Here is a 25,647-nt window from a genome sequence, read left to right on the forward strand (position 1 = left end):
CCCCAAAGCCACCTTGTCAGAGTAATTTTCAAAAGGGCCTGTATTTACTTTGACCTCTCTTTTCTTTTTCATATATCTAAAGAAGCTCTTATTGTCAGTTTTAATTTTCCTTGTCAGTTTGCCTTGTCATTTCTTATATCTTTTCAGTCGTCCTTTGCTGGATTCTGGATTTAAATTCTGGATTTTTAGTCTTCGGGCCAACATTAACTTCTTAAAGGCCTTCTTAAATGCTTTGTGGAAGGTCTACAAGATGGCTTTTTGGAGCAGCTTGTGGAGGAGTCCACTAGGGAACAGCAATACTGGATTTAGTTGTTGTGCATGAAGCAGATATGATATGGGAGCTTAAGGTGAAGGAACTCTTAGGAGGCAGTGATCATAATAAATTGCAGAGTATGTTCAATTGTAAGAGGGAAGGAACAGAATCAGAAACTATATTACAGCTGAATATAGGCAACTACAGAGGCATGATGGATTTGCTGGGCAGAATTGACTGGGAGAAGAGCCTAGCAGGAAAGATATTAGAACAGTAATGGCAGGAGTTTCTAGGAGTAATTCAGGAGATGCAGCAAAAATTCATCCCTAGGAAAAGAAAGCATGGTACGGGGAGACTGGTACATGCTTGGCTAGGGAAGTTAGTGATAGCATTAAAGCAAAAAAGAGAAAGGCCCAACCATCTTCAGCTGCTTCAGCAAAGACCTTCCCTCCTTCATAATGTCAGAAATGGGGATGTTCACTGATGACTGCATAATGTTCAACACCATTTGCGACTCCTCAGATACTGAAGTAGTCCACCTAGAAATGCGAAAAGATCTGGGCAATATCTAGGCTTGGGCTGACAAGCAGCAAATGTCATTCACGACACACAAATGCCAGGCTATGACCATCACCGTTAAGAGACAAGCTAACCACCACTCCTTGACGTTCAATGGCGTTACCATCACTGAATCCCCCACTATCAACACCCTGGGGGTTATCATTGACTAGAAACTCAACTGGACCCACCACATAAACACAGTGGCTACAAGTGCAGGCCAGAAGCTAGGAATACTGTGGCAAGGAACTCACCTCCTGACTCGTCAAAGCCTGTCCTCCACCTCCACGGCACAAGTCAGGAGTGTGATGGAATACTCCTCACTTGCCTGGATGACTGCAGCTCCAAAAACACTCAAGAAGCTTGACATCATCCAGGACAAAGCAGCCCGCTTGTTTGGCATTACATTCACAAGCATCCACTCCTTCCACCATTGATGCTCAGTAGCAGGAGTGGGTACTATCTGCAAGATGCACTGCAGAAATTCACCAAAGATCCTCAGACAGCACCTTCCAAATCCACAACTACTTCACGCTAGAAGGAAAAGAGCAGCAGACATATGGGAACACCACCACCTCCATGTTCCCCTCCAAGACACTCACCATCCTGGCTTCGAAATATATCACCATTCCTTCACTGTCGCTGGGTAAAAAGCCTGGAATTCCATCCCTAATAGCATTGTAGGTCAACCTACTGCAGGAAGACTACAGCAGTTCAAAAAGGCAGCTCACCATCACCTTCTCAAGGACAAGTAGGGATGAGCAAGAAATGTTGGCCAGCTAGCAACATCCACATGCCACAAATGATGAGAAAAAAAGATGAGGCGACCACAGCTAACTAGGGAAGCCAGGGAAAGCATAAAAACAAAAGAGAAAGCATATAATGTGGTGAAGGGCAGCAGGAAACCAGAAAATTGTGAATTTTACAAAGACCAGAGGACAACAAAAAGAAAGAAGAAAGAAGATCAAATATGACGGTAAGCTAGCCAGTAATATAAAGGAGGACTGTAAGAGTTTCTTTGGATATACCAAGGGCAAAAACAAGGCAAAAGCAGACATTGGACTGCTGGAAAATGATGCTGGAGATAGTAGTGGGGAACAAGGAAATGGCTGAGGAACTGGATGATTACTTTGTATCAGTCTTCACGTGGAAGATACAAGTAATATCACAAAAATTCAAGAGAGTAAGGAGGCAGTGCTGAGTATGGTGGCCATCGCCAAGGAGGAGGTGCTAGAAAAACTGAATGGTCTGAAGTTGGATAAATTACCAGGACCAGATGGACTACACTCCAGGTTTCTTAAGGAGATAGCTGAAGACATTGAGGAGGCATTACTGGTGATCTTTCAGGAATCGCCAGAGTCAGGGGGGATCCCAGAGGACTGGAAAAATCAACAACATGACACCACGCTTTAAAAAAGGAATAAGACAAAAGATGGAAAATTATAAATTGATTAGGCTAACCTTAGTTGTGGGTCAGAATTTAGAGGATGAGATTTCTGAATACTTGGAAATGCATGGCTTCATAAAGGGAGATCATGTCTGACAAATCTGTTGGAATTCTTTGAGGAAGTCACAAGCAGGTTAGACCAAGGAGTGCCAATGGATGTCATCTACCTGGGCTTCAAGAAAGCCTTTGACAAAGTGCTGTACAGGAAGCGGAGTAAGATAAAGGCCCAAGATTTTAGAGGCAAGGTGCTAGCACGGATAGAAGATTGGCTGTCTAGCAGAAAGCAGGGTATTTCTCAGGACGGCAGCTGGTGACAAATGGTATTCCACAAGGGTCAGTGTTGGGACCACAACTTTTCACTTTACACATTAATAATCTAGATGAAAGAAATGAGAACATTCTGGCTAGGTTTGCAGACAATACAAAGATGGGTAGACGGGCAGGTAGTATTGAGGAGGCAGGGAGGCTGCAGAAAGATTTGGACGAGTTAGGAGAATTGGCAAAGTAGCAGCAGATGGAGCACACCACGGGAAAATGTGATGCCATGCATTTTGGGAAGACGACTAGAAGCATGGGCTATTTTCTAAATGGGGAGAAAATTCAGAAGTCCGAACCACGAAGAGTCTTGGGAGTTCTAGTCCAGGATTCTCTGAAGGTAAGCATGCAGGTTAAGTCAGTAGTCTGGAAGGAAAATGCAACTTTGACATTTATTTTGAGAGGACTTGAATTAAAGCAGGGTTATACTTCTGAGGCTCCATAAGATTCTGGTCAGACCACATTGGGAGTATTATGAGCAGTTTGGGCCCCATATCTCAGGAAGGATGCGGTGGATCTGCGGTAAATTCAGAGGAGATTCACGAGAATGGTCCCAAGAATGAAAAGCTTAACATATGAGGAATGTTTGAGGACTCTGGGTCCATACTCAATGGAGTTTAGAAGGATGAGGGGGATCTAATTGAAACTTACAGAATACTGAATGGTCTGGGCAGAGTGGATATTGGGAAGATGTTTCCATTAGTAGGAGAGACTAGGACCTGAGGGCACAGCCTTAGAATAAAGGGAAGATCTTTCAGATCGGAGATAAGGAGAAACTTCTTCAGCCAGAGAGTGGTGAATCTATGGAATTCATTGTTACAGAAGGCTGCGGAGGCCAAGTTATCAAGTGTATTTAATACAAAGATAAATAGGTTCTTGATTGTCAAAGGGATCAAGGATTAGCTATATTGAATGGCTGAGCAGACTCGATGGACTGAATGGCCTAATTTCCACTACTATGTTTTATGCTTTTCCTTTGAACTTAATACTCTCAACTCTGTTAGCCATGGTTGGTTTTCCCTCTCATACAATCGTTTTTCCTTATTGCAACGTATTTGTGCAGTCATGAAATACCTCCTTAAAAGTTTACCTCTGCTTAATTACTGTCATTCCTCTTAATTAATCTGTTCAGTTCACATTAACTGTATCCTCATTTTATTGCAATGCCCTTTATGCCCCTGTTTCTAACCCAAATTTCTCACTTTCAAACTATATATCAAATTCCACCATGTTAGCATCACAGCTTCAGAGGGAATCTCATACTCTGGAGTCACTTATTAAACCTGCTTCATTATCCACTACCAGAAATATGATCAAATTACAGAGCAGATCTGATGAGTGAAATGGCCTAAATCTGCTCTGATGTCTTTAGGCATTACTCTGGAGGTGATCTTTCATTCCTGATCATGTAATTAAAATCCTCAAACTGCCTTTCTAATAGTACTGTGGCTGTCCCTACACCTCAACTGCAGCTGTTCACAAAGGCAACTCATCACTTTCATCTCCAAGGCAATTCGACCTGAGAAATAACTACTGGCCTATCCAGCAGCAGCCACGTACCAAGAACAAACATTTGAAATCTGCAATGGACCTCATCAATTTAGTAGCACTAAAAAATTTTTTGTTCCAACTAATATTCTTTTGAGCATCTCCCCAGGTGCCGTGATCCTGCATTATCCAGCAATTTCTGTTTTTGTTTCTGACTTTCAGCATCCGCAGTTTTTCTTTTCCTCTTTTGAGTTCTCTATTATAGTTATACTCATTCTTTACATAATGCAAATGCATGTCTGTGGTCTTTACTCAGTCCTATTTGCATTTCTATCATAGGGAGGTACATACATTGCTCCGATTATAGCCCAGTTGATGCCTAAAAGTTCAAAGTCATTTCCTTAGAACTACAGTTAACACTAATTAGTGAAACAACATCCCTTTCGTGGCCCTTTCCACCTGGATTCCCACCTTGAAACATAAATGCATCATATTTTTACATCACAACAGTACACATATTTTATATCATCCTCAATTGTGGAAGTTACTTCAGAAATGCATGTGTTTTTCTCTCTTTGCAACTGCATCCCTGGATCGATGAATACTGATCACGAGAAATCAGTAACCAGTTACAAATGTGGTTATGGTGATACTTCTTTTCATCTACATACATACATCACAGTGTGGAAGCAGGCCACTTGACCCATCAAGTCAACATAGTCCCTCTGAAGAGCATCCCACCCAGACCCAACCCCCTATCCCTGTAACGCTGCATTTCCCATAATTCACTGAGCCTGCACATTCCTGGACAATTTATGGGCAATTTAGCATGGCCAATCCGCCTATTTGCACATCTTTGATCTGTTGAAGAAAACTGAGCACCCAGAGGGAACCTACACAGGCAAGGAGATGTTGTGCAAATTCCATACAGATAGCAGCTCAAGGGTGGGATCGAACCTGGGGCCCTGGTGCTGTAAGGCAGCAGTGGTAACCACTGAGTAATGGTGTCACCGTACACTTATTAGAAAACACCAAGCTAACAATTACATACTACAGAAAAACGTAATCCATGAGCTTGCTTACTTAACAAATACCCATACAATGCAATAACCAAGGAAATAAAGCACACTGCTTCTTCTCCAACCAGCTCACCAAACATGCAAAAACGGTAGAAGTTTACTGATTTTTACTGTGCCATTATGAATACTGAGGTGACATGTTCAATAAAACATACCATTTTTAATTTACTCATCAGAATTGCAATTGACTAAATGTGATTCATTAATTATTACAATTTAGGGTGTATTTAAAATTTTTAAGCAAAAGTGAGCAAGATTTTTGGAGCAAATTACTGCAGATGCTGAAATCTGTCTCTGACAAAAAAATGCTGGGGATCACACACCATCTATGGGGAGAGAACAAGCTAACATTTCATGTCTAGATGACTCTTCAAAGTTCTGATGAAGACTCGTGGCTGACACGCCGAGAGTGCCAGTATCTCTTGTTTTCTGTGCTGAACTAGATATATCACTGCAGAAAAGATATGCTACTGGATAACTTGGACTTGATTCTATTCCTGCCCATGTATTGGCACAATCGAAGTGAGATCATTTGGTTACACATCTGTTGGTACGAAGTTTCAGCAAAGTTCCGGTCATTACTAAGTTGTCAGCAGGCCACAGGTTACAGTATGGTTTGCTCACGCCATGATTAAGTCAACCACAAGAACAATAATTCTGAGTGGAATCTGATAATGGCAATCAGGCTTCTTTCTAGGTTTAAATACTCTGCAGTGCCATAAATTTAAAAAGATCCTTTGACAAAGCATTATCAAGCAGAGCTACCCAAATCTACTTTGTTTTAAGATGACAATGTCACATTTTTCCTCCAAAGTTTACCAAATTCTAACAATTTTCAAGACAAAAAATTTCAAAGGGAAAGTAAAATTATTTTTTAATCCTAATGTCTTAGCTACAAATTCAGACATTCAGGTTAGTCCTTGGATCTAAAGAACAGTTGTGGAGATTGTAAATGCTCCACAAAGACTGAACCACAAGAAAGAATGCTCTATGCTTAAAAATACAGCCTTTCCTCACAACTCAAATCCTAAAAGTAGCAATGTGATAATGAAGGGTCTAGGCCCAAAACATCAGCTTTTGTGCTCCTGAGATGCTGCTTGGCCTGCGCAATCTTACTTCTGGACATTTAAAATTGAATCTTTAAAAAGAGAAGCTATATTGTTGATATCAGTGATTTGAAGTATTTTGATTTCAATGAGGTTCAAAAATTTATCAGTGTTGCTACTGCAGAAAACAAATGTGATATAAGGGGCTCACCTAGTGGTTCAATGAGTAAATGCAGCAATGATCAATGGGTTTTTCCTGAAACAGTACAGGGTATTTATACGTATAACTTTAGTTTCCTTGTTTGAAAAAAAAACAAAACTGTAGAAAAGAGAAGTTTCACTTGATTTGGTCCTCCACAGTCTTATTTTATGAAGAAAGTGAGAACAGGTGGCCCTATTTCCAGGGGAGTTTAGAAGAATGAGTGGTGGTGAGTTTATTGAAACACACGACAATCAAAGCAAATTTTGGGAAGAGTTTTCATATTTTGGGCAAGTTTAGAAGGAAAGGATACAATTTAAAAACAAGAGAGCTCTCCTTTAAAACAGAGACAGGGAGGAACCTTTTCTCTTATAAGGTCAGTAGTCTGCAGTTTTCCCTCCCTTGAAAACAGGGAGGCTTGGGTCAGTGAACCTATTTGAAGCAGAATTAGAGTTTTGAGACAGGGGAGTCAACTATCATTGGGGACAGAGAGGAGAGTGAAGTTGAGATCAGACTCAGATCATGAACTGATTGAATGAAGAGCAAAGTGGCTTATTCCTGCTCCCCCGATTTCACATAGTTTGGCCCAGGATCCTAATTGGCTTTCTGTCCCTGGTTATGGAGATTACACCACATTCAGCCAGGTTTCCATCCTAATTGCTATCATTGAACGTGTCCAAAAATTGTATGTGGGCATTCAATGAAGAGGCGCAAGAAGATATCATATTGACATGACATCCCATCTTGTGACTGATTTTACAGCATGCACTCTGTGGTTCCTCTTTCTAGTTTCTCAGAAAAAGCTTACTGATCTGCTTTCTCTTCAGTATTGAGTGATGTAGGATTCTTTTTCATTGACATGAAAGGAAACTTTGAAGCAAGCAGTTGGGATGAGACATTTGTACCTAGAGAACTATGACATGAATGTGATATCTTAAGTCAATAAAGCAAGACTGACAAATCAACATTTCAAAGGTGTTCACTTTCAATTGTTTATTTAAGAAACATAGTGGTTTGTCATGAGATGATCAGACTCAGCTGCAATTCAAGCTCCTGCATAGGTAACGGATTGCTTGATAACATTGGTAATTCAAGAGTATTTAGAGTGCTTGAAACAGTATCATAACATGTCATCTCATACATAAGTCAAACCCGTGGTCAGTTTAAGGTCAGTTGAACATGCCTTTTCACTCAGCACAAGTCATGAATTGTATTTACAGTCTTTCTGAAATGCATGCTTCCAGGTACAGTTTTCCAATGTACAAACTTGCCTACTTATTCAATCAAAGACACACAAATTTTCACACCCATAATATTTTATTTGACTTTCAGTGTTTTGCGCTATTCATTCAAGACAAGTTGGGATGCTTTATAAATACGAGTTTCTTTCCCCACTTCATTTTATGTGCAGTCACAGTAATACAACATGCAAACAGGCCCTTTGGCCCAAACTGGTCCATGCTGACTATGGTGCCCACTCAGCTGGTTCTAATTGCCCATATTTGGTCCACATCCCTAAACCCTTCCCATCCATGTGCCTATCCAAAGTTTTTTTTAAAATGTTGCGACTGTACCGGCCTCAACCACTTTCTCTGGTAACCCATTCATATGCACACAAATCGTCCATGAAAAAAATTGCCCCTTGAGTCTTTCTTAAATCTGTCTCCTCTCACCTAAAGCCTATGCCCTCTCATCTTCAATTTCCCAACCCTGGGAAAAAGACTATATCCATCCTATTTATGGCCCTCATGATTTTATACACCTTAAATGAAGTCAGCCTCATTCTCCAACATTCCAAGAAATAAAGTTCCATTCTGGCCAACCTCTCACTATAACTCAGGCCTAGTAGTCCTGGCAACGTCCTCATAAGTCGGCTTTGCACACTGTCCAGTTTAACTATATCTTTCCTCTAACAGGGTAATTAAAACTGTTCACAATACTCTAAGCGCAGCCTCATCAATGACTTGTACAACCATAACATAACATCTCAACACCTAAATTCAATGCCTCAACTGATGAAGGCCAGCATATTAAATGCCTTCTTCATGTACACTTACAATTTTTTGGCACAGTTAATGATTGCATTCAGGTCAGAAAACTGTGGTTGAACTCTCCTTTATCTCCATAATCAAGGATACAAAGCTAATTATAAGATCTATAGGAACATAAAACTCAGGTGAAGAAATAACCCATTCTCCTCTTCAAGTCTACTTTATCATTTGATCAGACCATATCAAGTCCATAATTTTAATGACATTTAGAAATATTGGGCAGAACTTTATAAAAAAGTCTGAATGACATGGGTGAAAGTGAGACTTGTGGGAAATTGCACGAGATGTCCAGCAGGCCTATCTTGAAATCAGGAGCAATTCAATGCATTTGCACTCTGTTCATTTACCATGTGTCCAGGTGTGTTTGCACAAGGCATGTTGTCAATTATGGGAAATTATAGCTTGTTTATTGGCTTAATGCTACAACTCAGCTTATTATCCTATGTTACCAAATGTTTCCTATCTTACCAAACATGCTGAAAAAGCTAGGCATAATGCATTCTCAACCTGGAAGTTGGACCAGGTACCTTACGACTTGAGCTTGCAGCAAAGGACACAAAGCAACAATATTTCCATAGGCATCAGCCATACACACAGTCATTGGTATCTGGTTGGTTTCTAATGGCACATTACCAATCCACTTACGCTACGCATTTTCCTAGTTGCTGGTATAGTATTAATCATTGTAATGTTACTGCAAGGACACTATACACACCAGCTCATGGAGTGGACCAGGCTGCATCTCGTCCCCGTCTACTTGCTCACTCTCAGCCTAACTGACTGCTCACTGAGCATCCCTGCCTTGCATTATCTTGCAGAGTCTGTTTCCATTTTGCCCTCTCAGCTAAAGGTATTCGGGCTCAGATTACTTCTATCTTACCTTGCCATTTAGCACACACAGCAAGACAGGAAACTTTTCATAAGTGCAAGCAGGCCTCAGTCAATTTAAGGGAAAGGAACTAATCATGTGGTAATGGCACTCTATGTCTGAGGCAGCCTCTAATAAAATCCAGAGGCTTGGACATAGTTAGTTAGCTACTCAGGGTGGTGAAAATCACTTTGCTCTCCATTTAAATGGTAAGGAGCCGAATATCAGGATGTCCACCAACCGTCTTGACTCTTTCTCGCCTGTTGTAGGCTGTAATCCTTCTGGAATGAGACAGAGGCAGATATAAAAGGAGGCAAAAGCAGGTGGCATAGATACTAAGCAGATACATGCGGGAGATGCCTTGAGTGAGTGAATAGGGAGCGCAGAAGGTATGCAGGGTTTGTGTTGTTGGGGTTTGGAATGGGTGATGGGAAGATGTTTCAAGCAATAGTGGGCAGTCGATCATGAATCTTCGTATGGGGTAGGTTCCAACGCTCTTACAGTGGCTGTGTGGCCTCTTCAAGGTCCCACGCATGCTGTTTGGCTTCCGAAATCAAAATGGCAATGCCGAGCAGATCTCGGAGGTTTGCACACTAAACAAAAATGATCAGAGGGAGTTTGGTTAGTGCTGTAGCAGAGATGAGTGGAATTAGGTATCAAAGTAAAGACACTGACACTTACGCAGGCAGGGTGGAGGGGGTTATCGACATAGTGAGACTGCAATGACCCAGGCAAACTCAGACCCAGCTGGCATGATCTTTTGTGATGATATCCATGCCAGTTTTGGAAAAGACCACATTTCACCTGTGCACCACCTCATCAGGTTCAGGTCTCTGTCCACCAAGTGGTGGGCCAACTTCTCCTTGTCTGGGCAAATGTCAGGAATTATACAAGACAGCTCTGGGCTGATACTTCTTGCACAACAGCTTTTAAAGGTGGCACCCATGTAAGGGATGCCAGTCAATTTGGCATTTTCCTGGCAGTGGAGAGTTATTCAGGGAATGGGGATGGTTAGATAGGGCCACAATTGGATGAGACAGATATCACAAGGCAATGAGGTGAGATTGTTAAGATGTAGCGAGCAAGCCCATTAAGCCTTGTAGTGATAAACTCTCCAGTAAAAACACACACACAAACAGCCAAAAAGACTTATGATTTAGCCCACGGTAAGCAACAAGACAAAGAAAGCAAATATTCACAAGAATGTTAAACTTAACACAATTTTTACTTGTTTGAATTACTTGTATCCATATTTTGTATTAAGAGTTCTGAGCCTGATTTGATTTAATCCCACTTGTTGCATTTTATTGGGAAGCCTGGTAACCACTCAAGTACATACTTTGAGGAACTGCATGTCAGTAACCAGGGTATGAGCTGAAATATTTTTATGAACTCTACATTTAAATTTCAGGCTATCACTCTCTATCGAGGCAGTAGACAATAAAACCCAATATATATTTCAGCCATAGTAGGAATTGTAGATGCTGGAGAATCTGAGATAACAAGGTGTGTGGCTGGATGAACACAGCAGGCCAAGCAGCAGGAGCAGGCAAGCTGACATTTCAGGCCTAGGCCCTTCTTCAGAAATGGGGGAGGGGAAGGGAGTTCTGAAATAAATAGGGAGAGAGGGGGAGGTGGATAGAAGATGGAGAGAGGAGAAGATAGGTGGAGACAAGACAGACAGGTCAAAGAGGCAGGGATGGAGCCAGGAAAGGTGAGCGTAGGTGGGGAGTTAGGGAGGGTATACGTCAGTCCAGGGAGGGTGGTCAAGTCAGGGGGGCGGGATGAGGCTAGTCGGTAGGAGATGGGGGTGGGGCTTGAGGTGGGAGGAGGGGATGGGTGGGAGGAAGGACAGGTTATGGAGGTGGGGAGAAGCTGGGCTGGTTTTGGGATGCAGTGGCGGGATGGGAGACTTTGAAGTTTGTGAAGTCCACATTGATACCATTGGGCTGCAGGGTTCCCAAGCGGAATATGAGATGCTGTTCCTGTAACCTTCGGGTGGCATCATTGGGCCACTACAGGAGGCCCAGGATGGATATGTCATCACAGGATCGGGCGGGGGAGTTGAAATGGTTCGCAACTGAGAGGTGCAGTTGTTTAGTGGCAAAGCAGTCCCCAAGCCTCCGCTTGGTTCCCCAATGTAGAGGAGGCCACAATGGGAACAGCGGATACAGTATATCACATTAGCAGATGTGCAGGTGAACATCTGCTTGATGTGGAAGGTCTTCTTGGGGCCTGGGATGGGGGTGAGGTGTAGGGGCAGATGTGGCACTTCCTGTGGCTGCAAGGGTCTGGTGAGGGTGGAGGGAAGTGTGGAGCGGACAAGGGAGTCACGGAGAGAGTGGTCCCTCCGGAAAGCAGACAAGGGTGGGGAGGGAAAAAAAGTCTGAGGTGGCCTACAATTTACAAATGTCACGTTTACAATTTGTTAACAAGGTGGCAAACAATAAAAGTCACTCTGAAAGCTGTTAGTAAATCAAAGGAGATAAGGTCCTGAAAACAGATTGAAAATTATAGTTAACCTAGCAGTTTAAAATTCACCCATTCAGGGGACTGGATGAACCCAGTTCCTTGACAATCACTTCAGACTTGCAACATCAATACTTGATATACTAAATTAGAAACGCATTGCATTCATTTTAAAAAACGATCAATCTTCATATGGTTGCGATCCTGTTGTTGTAAATATTTTCCTCAAAGAAATCACAGTCAACTTGTCATAACGACAATTCAGGCTTTCTTGAAGTTCAGAATTTTGCTTTAAATCTTAATTTGCCCAGTTGAGATCCTTGAGGCCTTGAGCATCACTAAGTCATAAGTGTCAAAAGTGCAATCTTTAACGATTATCTAGATTTGGGTACAAGCATAAGTTTCATAACAAATACTGCATTTTGTAACCAGGCAACAGATCGGAAATGGTTTCACACATGTACCTAGCGATGCCAGTTGGTGGAGCATTATGTCTGAGAAGCATCACAGAATCCCTATGGTGCAGTAAACTGTCATCTGCCCCATTGAGTCTGCACCAACCCTCCAAACAGCATCCCACCCAGGCCCAGCGGCCATACACTATCCCCAGAGCCCCACATTTACCATGGCCAATCCAACTAACCCGTACATCCTTAGGACTGTGGGGAAAAAGCCCACGCAGACATGGGGAGAACATGCAGACACCACAGAGGCAGTCACCCAAGGCTGATTCAATTCTGCGCCCCAACTCTGAGAGGCCACACTGAGTGCCGTGCTACCTTTCAGTCCTGAGTTATGTGCACTCCCGAGTGAAGTTCATAAGTCAAGAAATTAATTTTGGTCCCAATTTATGCTTTTAATTTCTCTCCATTTTGGATCCAAGTGCTATAATGAGAGTCAGCAGCACCCACATCCCATAAATAAAAAAAAATCTAAGTGAATGGCAAAGCAGATTCAACGTACTAAATGGGCTACTCTTGGCCCTGTGTAACTAGCAGGATAGATAAAGGGGAAATCAGTAGATATACAGGGCTAATGGTAAGATTCTTGGTAGTGTAGATGAGCAGAGAGATCTCAGTGTCCATGTACACAGATCCTTGAAAGTTGCCACCCAGGTTGACAGGGTTGTTAAGAAGGCATACAGTGTTTTAGCTTTTATTAATAGAGGGATCGAGTTCCGGAACAAAGAGGTTATGGTGAAGCTGTACAAAACTCTGGTGCGGCCACACTTGGAGTATTGTGTACAGTTCTGGTCACCACATTATAAGGAGGATGTGGAAGCTTTGGAAAGGGTGCAGAGGAGATTTACTAGGATGTTGCCTGGTATGGAGGGAAGGTCTTACGAGGAAAGGCTGAGGGACTTGAGGCTGTTTTCATTAGAGAGAAGAAGGTTGAGAGGTGACTTAATTGAAACATATAAAATAATCAGAGGGTTAGATACGGTGGATAGGGAGAGCCGTTCCTAGGATGATGACGGCGAGCACGAGGGGGCATAGCTTTAAATTGAGGGGTGAAAGATATAGGACAGATGTCAGAGGTAGTTTCTTTACTCAGAGTAGTAAGGGAATGGAACGCTTTGCCTGCAACGGTAGTAGATTTGCCAACTTTAGGTACATTTAAGTCGTCATTGGACAAGCATATGGACGTACATGGAATAGTGTAGGTTAGATGGCCTTGAGATCAGTATGACAGGTCGGCACAACATCGAGGGCCGAAGGGCCTGTACTGTGCTGTAATGTTTTATGTTCTATGTACACTTGGATTTCCCAAAGGCACTTGAGCGAAAAGATGAATCGGCAAGGTAAACATTCAGAAAATGGAAGTAACGTGTTCGCAAGACGGGAGGAGTGGTTCCTGGAGGTGAAGTAGTGAGCAAGGATAAATGGAGTTGTAGGCTGTATCTAATGTTATGTCATGAGGATCAACTGTAGGTTTTCAGCAATTTACAATCTATACGAATGACTTGAAGGCAGTCATAGACAGTAATAGATCAAATTTTGCTGAAGATACAAAGATAGGTTGTCAGGAGACCATAAACATGCTATAAGGTTTGGCCAATATGCAGTCTGCAAATATTTAGCAGTGAAAGAGTACAGTGGCCAGGTCTGTGCAGCTGTAAACAAATTAATGATCACGGAAAAATTAGAAAGAGCTTGGAATATGGCCACCAGTATGAAGAAAGCAGCGTGAAGGTAACTGGCAGCCCATATTCATAGTCGCTTGAGGAACCTCCATTGTTCCCTTACTACCTGCCCTCAAGCAGTCTTTTGCTAGACAAGCCCAGATTAATAGAACATTTTTGTGGGAGGCAATATGGAGCACAACGTATTGCTGACTACTGTCTTTATTTTGGAGGGGGCAGGGGTTGAGAGATGGGGTCAAGTCCCCAAAATCAAGACCTTGAGCAATGCCTAAGTACATTTGGAAATAATGTTTTTAAGAAAAATAGACTCAAACGCAGATTTTCACATTTATTTGATCTCTAATATGCCAGTTTTAGTAATTACATTCTGAATTCTGTATGTATATTATTCTCGTTGGTTTTATTGGCACCGAAGATCACTACTTTCAAAAGTTAAAATGGATCAGAGGAAAATGGTTTGGGTGTCAAATGATGTATATAGTACCTATTGCAATTTTAAGGGCAGCACAAAAGGGAAGTACTTTTGCAGTGTAGTCACAGTTGCAATTTAGGGAAATGCTGCAGTCAAAATTTAAACAATGACATGTCACATAAGGAGAAATTTGGGGAAATTACCAAAAACTTGGTTGATACGGAAGGTTTTTAAGCAGACAAGAATAAGGAGGGTATTGCAAAGCATGGGAGCTTGAAAAGTGAAGCCACAGTCAGAAATGGTGGAATTATTGAATTTCCAATTGCACAGAGGCCAGATATTGGAAAGACTTGTGGCCTGAGATTATAAGGGTAGGTAGAAGCAAAGCAATGGAAGGACAGAAAAACACTGACAGGTGTTTTAAAGTACAGGTTTGCACTGACTGCAAGCTGAAGTACATCAAAGGCATAGTTCGTATGTACAAATGCCTCAGGCTTAATGACAGTTAACCAGTTAACACACAGGAAGCAGAGTTTTAGATCACTCCAGGATTACAGAGTATTTTTGGGGACAAGCCAGGAGTGCATTAGAATTGCCTTGTCTAGGTGTAGAGAATGCAAAAATGAAACTTTCAATGGCAAACGAGCTAAGGTAGCCTGCAGGTGGGTGTTTTTTTACAGAGGTGAAAATAGAGGATGCTCATAAGGTCAGAAGCTCACCTCAGGATCAAATCTGGTTCGATACAGCAAGCACACAACAACCAAGTGACCTATTGTTATGACATTGATCGAGGCGACATCAGGGTGAAACCCTTTGTAACATTTCAAAGGAGAACAATGGGATCTCACACATTCACCTGAAAGGACAGAGGGATGCTTGATTCTCATCTGACCAGTGAGATGATATTACGGCTTTAAGAGGTGTATTTTTGCTTGTTTTTGTGTGAAGAGCGGTTTTGAGCCATTGGTACTGAGCTGACTCCTCCAAGCAAATAAAGTGAACAGTTTGTGGCACTTTGTTTCTTTTTCAGTAGTTAGAACAGGTGAAGCAGCAGAAATGGGTGGAGTCAGGCTCCCACAGAGCCAGGGTTTTAGTTTAGCTATCAGTAGTTGTTAGGGTTTTGAAGCTGCCATGCATCTCTCCCTCCTGTTGAAAATCATGAGTTCTCTCTCTCTGCAAGAGCTTGAAGTTCTGTCTTTATGGCTGGGATCATGTTTGGTGTTTTCCTTTCTATTTACCTTTGTCAAAGGTGTTTCTGGGAGGCTGCTATATTGTAATAGCTAATCAGTAGTCATTAACATAAATATTACCGCATTAAGTATTTCAATTATTAAGCCTTTATCTTCTAATTTTGTCTGTAATTTTATCATTGTGTAATTTGACTGGTCAGTTTACATCTGGAATGGAATGCCTTATACTTGCCTTTAAATAAGCAAAGGTTAGAGTCTAGTCTACCTCTTTGATACATTCTGAGGGGGTTTGGTCTGGCCCATAACAGCCAAAAGGCAGCATCTCCAGCAGTCTCCAAGAACCCATCTGAATAATCACATTCCTGGAGTAGGATATGAGCATCCATTGACTGTTACATTCAGAAGATTTTGTTTCTCCAAACAAAGCCAAGCCACCAGATACAATTGTGTCTTATACTTGTTTTATATCTGTTAAACAGCTCTGTTCAGGCTTCTGAAATAAATTTTATTCCATTCCATTTCAATGGTAATTTTCAGCAATCACTACCGGAAGTAGTCAAAAGCTGCCAGCATTATAGCTTTATGCCTAAACTATTATGACTCTCAGCAACCATTGCTTATAGCGAGAACATCATTTCACAAGACATGCCATCTTGTCAAAAGCATACTCCAAGCTGACATTTATTGATATATAATGTTTGCATAACAGTCCCAAGATGAACTGAAAGCAAGTGATGTGGTTTCTCATTAATTCCTGCCTAGAATGAAGATATTCAGTTCCTGTTTACTTATTTACAAGACAATATCAAACTTCCACTGTTTCAGAGAGACCTGTTATGAACTTCTTCCCAATGTTTCATGACACGTACACCCCTTTCATCAGTTACAATGAAATGTCTAACTGTTAATGTGCAAAACTATAGAGGTCTGTAAAGATAATTTTTCAAATTTAAAATTATTTCACAGGACATGCGCATCACTGCTAAGTTCAACAATTATTGCCACCCCTAACTGCCCTACAGAAGATTGTGGTGAACTGCTTTCTTGAAATTGTCCAGTCCTTCTGACATCAATATACTCAGTGCTGCTAAAAAGGGAGTTCCAGGATTTTGAATGAACCACACTGGAGGAACAGTAATATATTTCCAAGTTAGGATGTTGAATGGCTTGGAGAAGAATTTGCAGCAGCAGCGTTACCAAATAACTGCTGTCCTTATCCATGTAGACAGAAATGGTTGTGGGTTTGGAAGGTGCTGTCTCAGGATCTTTGGTGAATTTCCATACTGCATCTTGTAGGTAATGCACACAGCTGCTACTAAGCGCCAGGGGCATAGGGACTGAATGTTCATCAACGTGGTGCCAAACCTATAGTTACCTTGTGTCACACTTGAGTATTGATCGAGCTGCACCCATCCAGCCAAGTGCAAGTATTTACTCACACCCATGACTTGTACAAAAACAGAAGTTGCTAGAAAAGTTTAGCAGGTCTTAGCATCCTGACGTGTGCATTGCAGATAAGGAACAGGCTTTGGGGAGTCATGAGGAGCCTTACTCATCACAGTATTCCCGGTCTCTGACCTACTGTTGTAGCCAGTGTATTTATACAGAGTCCAGTTCAGTTTCCGGTCAATCTCAGGATGTTGATAGTGAGGGATTCAATGATGGTAATGTCAAGGGATAGTGGTTAGATTGTCTTTTATTGGAGATGGTCATTGCTTCATGTAGAAACAAAGAACTATAGAAGGAGGAGGTGATTCAGTCTCTTGAGCCTGGTCTACCATTTTTGATAGTGGGCCTTCATCGATCTCAAGGCAATATCCTATAACCCTTGATGTCATCAACAACTAAAAAAAAAATATCAATTTCTTGAACTTAACGATTGAGCTTCCACAACCCTGTGGAGTACAGAATTACAAAGATTCATCATCCTCTACACGAAGACATTCCTCCTCATGTGTCCTTGTTCTAGACCCAAACAGCAAACATCCTTTCTGTGTCTATTCAAGTCTATCCCTTTCAGATTTAAGTCAGTTTCTAAGACATCATCTCTCATTCTTCTAATATCCGGAGATATGGGCTCAGTCTCCTCAATCTCTCCTCTTTGGACTGTCCAAATGACAGAAATCAATATGATGAATCACAAGGACATTACCTTTTTCACAATCATATTCTTCCTCAGACAAGAGGCCAAAACTGCCTATAATACTTCAAATGTGGTCTCATCAATGTTCTACACGTGTCAAGCAAGACTTGTTTACTTTCACACAGAAATCCTCTCACAATAGATGCTAACATGCTGTTCTCCTTGCCGACTGTCGGCATGTTTTTGATCATTATTTTGACGTATTTATAGGTTATAGTTTTGTACAAGATTATTTGGTGCAAGACAAAAAGAAGCCATAATGGAAAAACAAGGTTGGTACAGTTTACACAGAATATGATGGCAGAAGGGTAAAAAATCTGCAGCTCACCTGTAGAAACATCTCCATCTAGCAAGTTGTCATCCTCTGATCCTGTGAAGTCCATAATAACTCCTGCTCCATCTAGCAATTCCTCATCGCTACTTGCACTGGTTATACTGTTGTAGCTGTTCCTGTAATATCCTCTAGAAAACAATTGTTCGGACTCCATTTAGCAGCTTGATGATCTGAAGAGGGGAGAAAGAAATAATTAAGCCATTAACATATACATATTAACTTTGAGCTACCTGAAATTCAAATCACTTGTACATGTCATCCCACTGTGTTTTGGAAGAATGGAATAGCTAGCAAGTAAGGCATTGGCAATTAGTATCTAACAATTCTAACTTCTACAGAAGTAAAATAACTGCAATATGGCAAGACACAGTTTTCACAAATCAGACAACAATTTCCAGTTTCGAGAGATTAATCCTGTTATAAAATCTGTCCCAAACCAACCAATAAGTAGAAAGGGGCAAATATATCCCGGGAAAAAAAAACACAGAAAATGCTTATTCCATACTTCAGCTATATTGAAACCATTTTTTAAAAAATGGTAAAAGCTTACATTTAAATCCAAACCACAAAGTTAAGCCTTCTCCTACTTGTACAAACCTATGTGAAATAAATTGGAACAAGTTCAAAGATGTTGGTAGAGGATTTGAACACATGATAAAAGCTTACACTGGTCAGCTGTGTGACTTATCATTTGAAGGGTTATCACTGCTATAAGAAATGGGAAAAATAATCAAATTGCTGGTAGGAGGTGGTGCTCTGTTGAACAAAACTTTAAGGCGCAATGTGGGTGGGGAAAAAGGAAGCTCATGTATGTCGCAATTCATGCTACAGTTAACCAAGAACACCTAATTCAGCCCATGAGCTAGCAAAGAGTCATCTGTGCATACGTATGTAAAAATTAGAGAGGGAAGGTGAAGAGAAAGTGGCAAAGCAAACAGAACAAATACTCTCTCAAGTGCTCCAACATTAAAAGTTCCTATTTCTGGCAGGAATTTGGAATTTAACTTTACCCTCCCACAATACATTACAAATGAATATCCCCTGTTCTCTCAATCAGTTGATGTTTTGTTTTGAAGTAAGTGTTTCACAATTCCATCCTCACTGGTTCACTTAATGTCATACAATCTGCTGTTTTCTTCCATTTAATCATCACTTACCATACAAGAATTAATTCCACATGAATTAATATGAAAATGAATTTCAGTGGGCATCATGAAACTCTTTGCAACTAGCATGATATTCCACACCCAACTTTAATAACACACATTACTCATGCTCTAACTCAAAATATTTGGTGAATTTTAGTGATGAAAGTCCAAACTGAGAAAACTACGATCTTGTAACCAGCAACTAAAACTGAATAGTTCCATGTCAAAAATAACAGATGCAAGATGCAAACTCAATCTGCTTAGTTAAGTTCAATATCACTTAAAGGCATTTGCACGTGATCAGCTTTAACTAGATAAACTATGATATTTTCAAATTTCCAAACTAGTTGTCATTCTGATCTGTCTAAGCAAGAGTGCTAAGCTGGTACCTTAGGTCAATTTGAACTATGAGCAGAAAATAAATAAACATTTCACCTGCTCAAGATGTATCTTTTAATTGAGTGATGAAATTGTTACCCATTTACTGTTACAAGCCAGAAGTGCACAAGCCCCACTACTCCAAGAACCATACCAAAACCGCTAAAAAAAACACATTGTAGAGAGAAATCTGAGCTGATGGTTGTAGAGCAACGAGTGATGAAGATACTATTGTTGAGGAGAACATTACCATTGATGAACAGGATAAAGCTACCATCCTATTTCATTCACTTTCTAGAGCAACAAAGTTTTATAAGCTGATCAGCCATAATTTTATAAATGTAACAGGCTTAAGGGGTGAAAAAACCTACTCCTGTTCTGGTTAATAAAATGTGAGGCTGGATGAACACAGCAGGCCAAGCAGCATCTCAGGAGCACAAAAGCTGACGTTTCGGGCCTAGACCCTTCATCAGACAGGGGGATGGGGTGAGGGTTCTGGGATAAATAGGGAGAGAGGGGGAGGCGGACCGAAGATGGAGAGAAAAGAAGATAGGTGGAGAGTGTATAGGTGGGGAGGTAGGGAGGGGACAGGTCAGTCCAGGGAAGACGGACAGGTCAAGGAGGCGGGATGAGGTTAGTAGGTAGATGGCGGTGTGGCTTGGGGTGGGAGGGAGGGATGGGTGAGAGGAAGAACAGGTGAGGGAGGCAGAGGCAGGTTGGACTGGTTTTGGGATGCAGTGGGTGGAGGGAAGAGCTGGGCTGGTTGTGTGGTGCAGTGGGGGGAGGGGACGAACTGGGCTGGTTTTGGGATGCGGTGGGGAAAGGGGAGATTTTGAAACTGGTGAAGTCCACATTGACACCATTAGGCTGCAGGGTTCCCAGGCGGAATATGAGTTGCTGTTCCTGCAACCTTCGGGTGGCATCATTGTGGCACTGCAGGAGGCCCATGATAGACATGTCATCTAAAGAATGGGAGGGGGAGTGGAAATGGTTTGCGACTGGGAGGTGCAGTTGTTTGTTGCGAACTGAGCGGAGGTGTTCTGCAAAGCGGTCCCCAAGCCTCCGCTTGGTTTCCCCAATGTAGAGGAAGCCACACCGGGTACAGTGGATGCAGCATACCACATTGGCAGATGTGCAGGTGAACCTCTGCTTAATGTGGAATGTCATCTTGGGGCCTGAGATAGGGGTGAGGGAGGAGGTGTGGGGGAAAGTGTAGCATTTCCTGCGGTTGCAGGGGAAGGTGCCGGGTGTGGTGGGGTTGGAGGGCAGTGTGGAGCGAACAAGGGAGTCACGGAGAGAGTGGTCTCTCCGGAAAGCAGACAGGGGTGGGGATGGAAAAATGTCTTGGGTGGTGGGGTCGGATTGTAGATGGCGGAAGTGTCGGAGGATGATGCGTTGTATCCGGAGGTTGGTGGGGTGGTGTGTGAGAACGAGGGGGATCCTCTTGGGGCGGTTGTGGCGGGGGCGGGGTGTGAGGGATGTGTTGCGGGAAATACGGGAGACGCGGTCAAGGGCGTTCTCGATCCCTGTGGGGGGGAAAGTTGCGGTCCTTGAAGAACTTGGACATCTGGGATGTGCAGGAGTGGAATGTCTTGTCGTGGGAGCAGATGCGGCGGAGGCGGAGGAATTGGGAATAGGGGATGGAATTTTTGCAGGAGGGTGGGTGGGAGGAGGTGTACGCTAGGTAGCTGTGGGAGTCGGTGGGCTTGAAATGGACATCAGTTACAAGCTGGTTGCCTGAGATGGAGACTGAGAGGTCCAGGAAGGTGAGGGATGTGCTGGAGATGGCCCAGGTGAACTGAAGGTTGGGGTGGAAGGTGTTGGTGAAGTGGATGAACTGTTCGAGCTCTTCTGGGGAGCAAGAGGCGGCACCGATACAGTCATCAATGTACTGGAGGAAGATGTGGGGTTTGGGGCCTGTGTAGGTGTGGAAGAGGGACTGTTCCACGTAACCTACAAAGAGGCAGGCATAACTGGGGCCCATGCGGGTGCCCATGGCCACCCCCTTAGTCTGTAGGAAGTGGGAGGAGTCAAAAGAGAAGTTGTTGAGGGTGAGGACGAGTTCGACTAGGCGGATGAGGGTGTCAGTGGAGGGGGACTGGTCGGGCCTGCGGGACAGGAAGAAGCGGAGGGCCTTGAGGCCATCTGCATGAGGAATGCAGGTGTATAGGGACTGGACGTCCATGGTGAAGGTGAGGTGTTGGGCGCCAGGGAATTGGAAGTCCTGGAGGAGGTGGAGGGTGTGGGTGGTGTCACGGATGTAGGTAGGGAGTTCCTGGACCAAAGGGGAGAAAATGGAGTCCAGGTAGGTGGAGATGAGTTCGGTGGGGCAGGAGCAGGCTGAGACGATGGGTCGACCAGGGCAGGCAGGTTTGTGGATTTTGGGAAGGAGATAGAAACGGGCCGTGCAGGGTTGGGGAACAATGAGGTTGGAGGCTGTGGGTGGGAGGTGCCCTGAGGTGATGAGGTCATGAATGGTGTTGGAGATGATGGTTTGGTGCTCGGGTGTGGGGTCATGATCGAGGGGGCAGTAGGAGGTGGTGTCGGAGAGTCGGCGTCTGGCCAACGCATCATCCTCCGCCACTTCCGCCATCTACAATCCGACCCCACCACGCAAGACATTTTTCCATTCCCACCCCTGTTTGCTTTCCGGAGAGACCACTCTCTCCGTGACTCCCTTGTTCGCTCCACACTGCCCTCCAACCCCACCACACCCAGCACCTTCCCCTGCAACCGCAGGAAATGCTACACTTGCCCCCACACCTCCTCCCTCACCCCTATCTCAGGCCCCAAGATGACATTCCACATTAAGCAGAGGTTCACCTGCACATCTGCCAATGAGGTATACTGCATTAACTGTACCCGGTGTGGCTTCCTCTACATTGGGGAAACCAAGCGGAGGCTTGGGAACCGCTTTGCAGAATACCTCTGCTCAGTTCACAACAAACAACTGCACCTCCCAGTCGCAAACCATTTCCACTCCCCCTCCCATTCTTTAGATGACATGTCCATCATAGGCCTCCTGCAGTGCCGCAATGATGCCACCCAAAGGTTGCAGGAACAGCAACTCATATTCCGCCTGGGAACCCTGCAGCCTAATGGTATCAATGTGGACTTCACCAGTTTCAAAATCTCCCCTTCCCCCACCGCATCCCTAAACCAGCCCAGTTCATCCCCTCCACCCACTGCATCCCAAAACCAGTCCAAGCTGTCTCTGCCTCCCTAACCTGTTCTTCCTCTCACCTATCCCTTCCTCCCACCCCAAGCCGCACCCCCATCTACCTACTAACCTCATCCCACCTCCTTGACCTGTCCGTCTTCCCTGGACTGACCTATCCCCTCCCTACCTCCCCACCCATCTTCTTTTCTCTCCATCTTCGGTCCGCCTCCCCCTCTCTCCCTATTTATTCCAGAACTCTCACCCCATCCCCCTGTCTGATGAAGGGTCTAGGCCCGAAACGTCAGCTTTTGTGCTCCTGAGATGCTGCTTGGCCTGCTGTGTTCATCCAGCCTCACATTTTATTATCTTGGATTCTCCAGCATCTGCAGTTCCCATTATCTCCTCTACTCCTGTTCTGGTGTTCCCTTATTCTATGTACCATCATATAGCAACGATAATATTCTGTCTGCATTGTCTCAATGTGGGAATGTGCTCAAACTGTTCTGAACATTAAAAGCAACAGAAATCAAACTTGGACAATACTGATTATCAATTTATTCTCAATTATTAGCAAAACAATCGAAGCAGCACTTAAAAATAACCTGGAGACAGTAAGGACTGCAGATTCTGGAAGCTAGAGTCAACAAATATGGAGATGAACAACACAGCCAATCAGACAGCATCCGAGGAGCAAGGAAATCGACATTTCAGGCCTAAACCCTTCATCAGGACTGGGGAAGGGGAGGGGAAACCAGAAAGAAATTGGGGTGGGGGGAAAACCAGGGCTCGGGTAGGGGAGGTGAGATGAAGATAGGTGGACGCAGATTATTGTGGTTGGTCACTGGAAAGGGTGGAGCATATAGGTAAGTAGGAAGATGGACAGGTTGGGAAAGCAGAGATTTTGTAGCTGGTGAAGTCAATATTCATGCCATTGGGCTGTACGGTCCCAAGGTAAAATAGCAGGTGTTATTCCTGAGTTTACGTTTGGCCTCACTCTGACAATGGAGAAGGTGAAGAATGGACATGTAACCAAGGGACTTGGAGAAGGGAGTTAAAAGTGGATGGCAACTGCAAGGTCAGGTTTGTTGGTGCGTGCAAAGCACAGATGCTCCTCTGCAAACGGTCCCCGAGTCTGCGTTTGGGCACCCCAATATAGAGAAGCTCATATCAGGAGCAATGGATGCAGTCGTTGCGGTTGGAGGAAGTGCAGCTGAACAAATTCCACACATGCTTCGAACTCGAGCTCTTTTTCAGTCGCCTCCACTCCTATTTCTTTGAACGTGAATCCAACCCACCCTCTGACAACCCATTCTCCCACCTCCAGCAAAACCTATCTTCCTGGACATCCCGTTCTGACCTCCTACCCTCCCTGGACCTCTTCATCTCAAACTGCCACTGCAACATCAATCACCCAAATTCTCTCCACCTCTCTCACTTACTCCAGCCTCTCTGCATCAGAACATGCAGCCCTCCACGCCCTTTGCTCCAACCCCTCAACAACCTCCTCCCACTTCATTCTCCACTATAATCGATAACTGTTATCAGTGCTGCCTTGTGCTCCCGCAAGGAACTTAAACAGTTCAACAACTTCGCCACCCATGGCCTCAAATTCACTTCTGACACCTCCCCTCCCCTTCCTGGGCTTCTCCATCTTCATCTCCGGTAATTGACTCACCACTGATATCCATTTCAAACCCACTGACTTCTACAATTACCTCAACTACACCACCTCTCATCTACCCTCTTGCAAAAATTCTATCCCATTCTCTCAATTCCTCCAACTCTGCCACATCCGCTCCCAGGATGAGGCAGTCTATTCTAGGACTTCAGAGATATCCTCCTACTTTAGAAACGGTAGTTTCCCCTCCTGTTATTAAGCATGCCCTCAACTGCACCTTCCACATTTCCCACATTACTGCACTCAAACCCACTCCCCTCAACAATAATGACAGAGTCCCCTGGTCCTCACATATCAGCCCAAACTCTGAAAACAACGCATCATCCTCCAACATTTCCACCACCTACAATCAAGTCCCATCACCAAAAATATATTTTCTTGCCCACTCCCGTCCCTGTTCCACAGGGACCGTTCGCTCTGCAACTCCTTTGTCAGTTCCCCAATCCTCTAACACTCACAACCACAGGAGGTGCTACACTTGCCCCTACAACGTCCTTCTCACCTCTGTCTAAGGCCCAAAATAATCCTTCCAAATCCAGCAGAGATTAACCTCCAAATCACCTAACCTCATCGATTGTATCCATTGCTCCCAATGTGATCTCCACGATGTTGGGGAGACCAAATGCAGACTCAGAGGCCAGATGGCAGAACATCTGTACTCTACACACACCAACAAACCTGATTTTCTAGATGGCATCGACTTTTAACTCCCCCTCCCACTCTCCTGGTGACATGTCCATCCTTGGCCTCTTGCACTGTCAGAGTGAGACCAAATGTAAACTGGGGAAACCCCTCATATTTCATCTTGGGAGCTTACAGCTCAATGGCCTGAATGTTGAATTCACCAGTTTCAAAATCTCTCCTTCCTCAACCTGTCCATCTTCCGATTCAGCTATCTGCTCCACCCTTCCCACTGACCAACACAATAATCCCCTACCTATCTCCATCTCATCAACCCTCCACCTAGCTCCACACCCCTGCCTCTATTTATTTCTGGTCTCCCCTTCCCCTCCCCGGTACTGACGGAGGGTTTCAGCACAAAACATTCGAGTTTCCTGCTCCTTGGATGCTGTCTGATTGGCTGTGCTTTTCCAGCTCCACATTTATTGACTTAACAATAACCTGCTCAGAGATAATGGGAACTGCAGATGCTGGAGAATTCCAAGATAATAAAATGTGAGGCTGGATGAACACAGCAGGCCAAGCAGCATCTCAGGAGCACAAAAGCTGACGTTTCGGGCCTAGACCCTTCATCTGATGAAGGGTCTAGGCCCGAAACGTCAGCTTT

At 43.6% G+C, this 25,647-nt stretch overlaps 1 protein-coding gene across 7 annotated transcripts in view; it reads right to left on the minus strand.

The window, feature by feature from the left end:
- Positions 1 to 25,647, minus strand: part of clcn3 (chloride channel 3) — a 129,693-nt gene that overhangs the window by 99,758 nt on the left and 4,288 nt on the right. For 5 of the 7 annotated variants that reach the window (XM_048527451.1, XM_048527443.1, XM_048527444.1 and 2 more), the window contains exon 2: positions 17,990 to 18,165. In XM_048527451.1, the coding sequence (XP_048383408.1) occupies positions 17,990 to 18,149 (160 nt within the window). In that variant the 5' untranslated portion in view covers positions 18,150 to 18,165. Of the gene's footprint in view, positions 1 to 9,805; positions 9,898 to 17,989; positions 18,166 to 25,647 lie in introns of those variants that run through there. The other 2 variants (XM_048527447.2, XM_048527449.2) reach the window with 2 other exon arrangements.

This window comes from Stegostoma tigrinum, chromosome 3 (genome assembly GCF_030684315.1).
Source record: "Stegostoma tigrinum isolate sSteTig4 chromosome 3, sSteTig4.hap1, whole genome shotgun sequence".
NCBI classification, from domain to species: domain Eukaryota; kingdom Metazoa; phylum Chordata; class Chondrichthyes; order Orectolobiformes; family Stegostomatidae; genus Stegostoma; species Stegostoma tigrinum.